Below are 5,760 nucleotides of genomic sequence, written 5' to 3'. Positions count from 1 at the left end.
CTAGTGAACTAGCGGTTTAATAATAATAAGTGTTGGTTAGGTAATAACGAGTAGCTGTGATGCATTGATAAGATAGACATCTTTACGGTTATGAGTATATCGGCTTGTGTCTATGCACCTATTATATGCCTATATTTATGTGTCGAGATTTATGATGATACATTGGTACCCGGCAAGGCCGGAGGATATTGTGATGAAATCCTGATACCCGGCAAGGCCGGAGGATATTATAATGATAATGATACCCGGTTCTAGTCCAGAGGATACTATTGAGATGATATTGATTCCCGGCAAGGCCAGAGGATATTATGATGATATTGATACTCGGTTCGAGTCCGGAGGATACTATTGAGATAATACTGATTTCCGACAAAATCGGAGGATATTATGATGATATTGATACCCGGTTCGAGTCGGGAGGATACTATTGAGATGATATTGATACCCGATGAGGCCGGAGGTTGATGACGATGATGATGGTCCTAATGAGGACAATTATGATGCATTGTGATATTGATGATATATTTGCATTCATTCTTTTATGCACATCGCCTATCACCAGTATGCACCTATGTCTATCAGCCGGTATGGGACGATTGCATACATATGGGTGAAGAGTATGTCTTGTGTTATTGTTTGGTGATTGAACCTTCTGAGTCTAAGGCGGTGGGGGTACACATAGGCTCGGCTAGGTATCTGGTTGTTCGGAGTAGCCGGTTATTTACGATGTTATTGATATTGTTATTTTCATGGTTATGATCATTATTATGGCTAGCTTATGACAGATTGGTCATGAATCCTGTATTGGGATTGAGGTATGTCTTCAGCCTTTTCTATCTTATGATTGCATTACTGTGCACGATTATTGTATGTCTAGCCATATGGATTAGAAATCCTGAGTATGTTGGCATTAAATCCTGATAGTATTATAATGAGGTCGAAAAATGAGAACATGACGATTTAGGTTATGTTTAACATGACCTCCTGTTTATATATATATATATATATATATATATATATATATACATATATATATATATATATGAAGCCATGGTACTATCGGATATCCCTTCATTCATTGTTCATATTGTATAGTCGTTCCTTCGCCTTGTATATTACAATGTATCTTTCTTTCTCTCTTTACTTGTATATTGACTTGGGATATACGATATAGCATTGGCATATATTGAATGTAGCCAAAATAGGATAGTTCACCTTGATTCTTCCTTAGTCTTCTTATGTTAGACTCTTGGACATAACTATGATAGTTGTCCCTTGTTATTCTCATTGACTTATTATATGATTTGTGGACTCTTGGTTGTAGTTTCCATTCTGTTAATATGTAGTATATATCTAATTTATCTTTGGAGCTCAGTTGGCAGTTGCCTACTAAGTACCATTCGTTTGGTACTCATACTACACCTCTGCAGCCTGCAGATCATAGTATGGATTATCGTCGTTGATGTGTGCATCGGGTGGAGTGGCCCTGATTCGGAGACTTAGAGTGAGCTTCTAACGTTCGGAGTATTACTTATCTCTCTCCTATGAATTAGACTAGCCTCTAAGTTGTAATCAGAGGTAAGTTGAATCAGTGTATTTCTCCTTGATATATCACTTTTGTACTCTTATTATGTTTAGAAGCTTTTGAACTGATACCACCAGGTTTTGGGATTTGTCTATGTATTGATCTTTATCTCACATATTCCGCATTCTTTTCGTTATGTTATTAAGTAGTCCATTACTAACCGTTCCGGACTATAGGTTGACTTGCCTACTAGTGGGTTATGGTAGGTGCCATCATGACCTGAAAAGTTGGGTCGTGACATTAGAAGATACCATGTTGAAATTCTGCTACCAACTCAGCTAAAAGCTTCGTGTATTGAATATAACAAACTTTATTTACATCTTCAATAAGAGAAAATGCAAGGAAGCAAAGAAGGGAGAAAAGGGCAACTAACAATTGTTGGGTTTTTAAAAAGATGGGACATCAAAATGGGGTCAAAATGGCTCTTAATGGATTGAAATGACTTTCAATAATTTATTAAGCATTGGGGGCTTTAAATATTGATGGTATATTTTGCATTCATTCTTGCATGCGCATCGCCTATAAACAGTATGCACCTATGTCTATCAGCCGGTATGGGACGGTTGCACACATATGGGTGAAGAATATGTCTCGTGCTATTGTTTGTTGATTGAACCTTCCTAGTCTGGGGCGGTGGGGGTACGCATAGGCTTGGCTAGGTATTTGGTTATCTGGAGTATCCGGTTATTTACGATGTTATTGATATTGTTATTATCATGGTTATGATCATTATTGAATATAACAAACTTTATTTACATCTTCTATAAGTGAAAATGCAAGGAAGCAAAGAAGGGAGAAAAGGGCAAATAACAATTGATTTGTTTGCTGATCATTAGGCCGGGAAGGATAGATCCCAACTTATTATATACGGAGAAGGATATTACTCATCAATTTGTGTTATTTTTCTTCTCTATTTGCTTTTTGTGAGATTGTATTCTAGTTAACCCACAATCTTTCCGCAACAGCCATATACCAATTATGTTGTGAAAATTGGACCATTTAGCACAAGTGTTGGGAGGACCAGTAATGCATCATAAAAGCATTACTTGTTACTTGACTCAAATGAAAGACAAAATTATCACACTTTTGGAGTAATAAGAAATGTTGGCACTTCACCACCTAATAATAGAAACACAATTGACAAAATAACTCTACATTTTATCCTTTGAGTCACTTTCTGCAAGAGACTGATCTTCCAAATCGTCAACGTCATTTCCAGTTTCTTCATCAACATCATCATTTCCAGCAACATGATCTTCCAAGTAGTGGAAAATCAAGAAATTAGAACTTCCAGCAACATGATCTTCCAAGTTTAATTAAATTTTTCTAGTCTTAATTGGTTGATTTGGAAAATCTTGAAGAATGGAGCCTGATTTTCTGCTTCACTAGAGTTTCATATAGGTATTGTATTGAAAAAAGAATGTAAACAGATAATGCAAATTATCCTCTTTGTTTTTTTGCACTTATCGTCATGTAAACTTTTGGAGCAACATGACCTATAGGTCACGAGTTTGAGTAGTGGAATCAGTCATTGCTATTTGTGTCGGGTAGGTTGGCTGTGTTACTATCCCTGGGGGCGATCCTTCTCCGTATCCTGCATGAATGCAAGATGCTTCATGCACTGAGATGCCATTTTTTATCGTATAGCGTTATGATATATAGCATTTTTTGTCATTGCCCGTTATGTTTGTTGTCATGATGTTATATGTCCTGTTAGTGTTTCCAATGTAAAACATTTATATTACTTGTCTATCGGTATTCATACAGATAATTCCTCTAAGAATCTAAAACATATTCAATCCGCTCAAAGATTTTCAAGAGGATCAATTTGGTTATAGTTATTCAATTTACAAGTTCCACCATTTTGCAACAATAATATAAAGAGGAAACAGTGAGATTCATAGCAACCGTCTAGCATTTCTAAATACAAGCCAAGTGTTAAACAAAACAGCAATCCTTATATGAATACAACAATTCAGAAAAAAATTGAAACAAACAAGTGATTTGGAATAACATATTGCAACAACATGCTCAACGTGCAAGAAGTTGAATCTTGATCTTCTGCAGCATCCCAACAACATCTTTCATGTTTGTCCTTCTTGCCGGAGATTCAGCACAACAATCTAATGCCAATTTCATGGTTGAAGCCATAACATCTAGCTCTTTCTGTAAGTGATTACCCATAGGTATTACCAAGTTGGCATCTACAACGTCCATTACTGCATCTGGAAGAGAATAATTCACCCATTGCTTCAAGCTAAGATTTCCCTCAAACTCGTTGGGCTTTCTCCTAGTAAACGTTTCCAGCAACATGATCCCGTAACTATAGACATCAGACTTTATAGATACCAAACCATCTAGTCCATACTCTACAGCCAAAAAATTAATTTAAAGATGCAATATACTTTCTAGGAGGTTAAAAAAAAAAAGGAAAAATCAGCAAAACTAAGAGACATACCTGGTGCAATATACCCAAATGTTGCTAAGGTTTTAGTGTATAAATCACTCTCATCTTCACCAAGCAGTTTTGAAATGCCGAAGTCGCTTAGGTGGGCAACCATATCCTCGTCCAGCAAGACATTACTAGGCTTCAGATCACAGTGGATTACAGGCGACGTGCGCCCATGGTGAAGATATTCCAACGCACATGCTACATCTAGCATTATGCTTAGCCTCTGCCTGATGTCTAGGAAGTAGTTGTGCGAATACAAATACTTCTCAAGACTTCCATTAGGCATATACTCGAGAACAAAAGCCTTAAAATCAAGGTTGGAACAACTAGTAATGACTTTTACAAGATTCCTATGACGAAGGCTACGCAAAACTTCACATTCCGTATCAAAACTCTTGAATGCCACATCCACTTGTAGATTGAACACTTTAACTGCAATGGCAGTTCCATTGCTGAGAATACCTTTGTACACAGAGCCAAAACTTCCAAAACCAATCAGATTACTCTCGCTAAGCCCATCAGTTGCTTGGAGCAATTCATTGTATGAAATTCTTTCTCTTCTTACGGTAGACAATGACTCAGCTTGTGCAGGCGCTCTCTTACCTGTTCTATGCCTTATCCATAGGAGCACAAAGGTCGTAGGAACAAATACAACTGCAATTGCGAGCAAAAGAAAAAGAACTAGCAATATTTTCCTATTTGATCTGTGCTTTGATGATGTGGGGCATGGCGGGACACTAAATCTTGAAGAACCACACAATGCTTCATTGTGGATGAAAAACTGACTCGAGAGGTTCTTGAAAGGACCCTCCGAGGGTATTTCACCATACAATTTGTTGACAGAAACATTGAAATACTTCAAGTTGTGAAGTTTCTCCAATGACTTAGGAATGATTCCAGATATATTATTGTGAGAAAGGTCTAGGAATTCCAAACCTACCATGCTGCTCATTGAGTCAGGTATAGATCCTTGAAACTTGTTGTGTCTCAATGAAAGGTGTGCAAGATTTTGCAATCCTCCAATTTCTCTTGGAATTCTATTTGAAAATTTATTCATCGACAGATCCATCTTTGTTACAGCCCTTAAATTTCCAATTTCTGGAGGTAAAGAACCTACCATGTTGTTTGACGATAAGTCAAGAACCACTAGATCGTGAAGGTTCCCTAAGCTTGGTGGTATATTGGAACTCAATTTGTTAGAACCCAGATGTATCACCCTAAGGGAAGTAATATTCCCTAAACAATTGGGAAGAGATCCTGAAAGTTGATTTTGACCCAAGTAAATATCACCCAAATGCTGCAATTTACATATATGATCACCAATAAATCCTGTAAGTTTGTTGTTACTTAAGTTGAACCTCTGAAGGTTTCTCATGTTGCCAATTGTTGTGGGAATCGATCCAACCAAGTTGTTTCCGGAAAGATAAAGGAATAATAAGCTGCTTAAGTTCCCAACCTCATTAAGAATTCGCCCTTGGATTTTACAACTGTCGGCAACAAATTTTCTAAGAGATGTGGAAAGGTTCGCCATGGAGGCAGGAAGCATGCCGTTTAGAGGGTTGAAAGATATATCAAGAAATGTTAAATTTCTGCAATTGGTTAAGGAAGTCAGGAAGCTTAATGAGGAGTCACTGGTTAAATTGTTTCCCCCAAAATTTAATAACTGTAGATGAGTCAAATATCCAAGAGAATTGGGAATCAAGCCAGTGAGTTTGTTGTTGGC

General features: G+C 37.2%; 1 protein-coding gene across 1 annotated transcript; it reads right to left on the bottom strand.

Annotated features, from left to right (window-relative positions):
• Positions 1-3,396: 3,396 nt before the first annotated feature.
• Positions 3,397-5,754, bottom strand: LOC107868390 (receptor kinase-like protein Xa21). Its single transcript, XM_047410573.1, has 2 exons — positions 4,044-5,754; positions 3,397-3,954 (listed from the first exon to the last, which is right to left on the bottom strand). The coding sequence occupies exons 1-2, from the start codon at positions 5,581-5,583 to the stop codon at positions 3,617-3,619; spliced, it is 1,878 nt and encodes a 625-aa protein (XP_047266529.1). The 5' UTR covers positions 5,584-5,754; the 3' UTR covers positions 3,397-3,616.
• Positions 5,755-5,760: the final 6 nt, after the last annotated feature.

This window comes from Capsicum annuum, chromosome 4 (assembly GCF_002878395.1).
Source record: "Capsicum annuum cultivar UCD-10X-F1 chromosome 4, UCD10Xv1.1, whole genome shotgun sequence".
NCBI classification, from domain to species: Eukaryota; Viridiplantae; Streptophyta; class Magnoliopsida; order Solanales; family Solanaceae; genus Capsicum; species Capsicum annuum.
The sequence above is the reverse complement of the archived record's forward strand: the minus strand, read 5'-3'. Positions and strand labels throughout refer to the sequence as shown.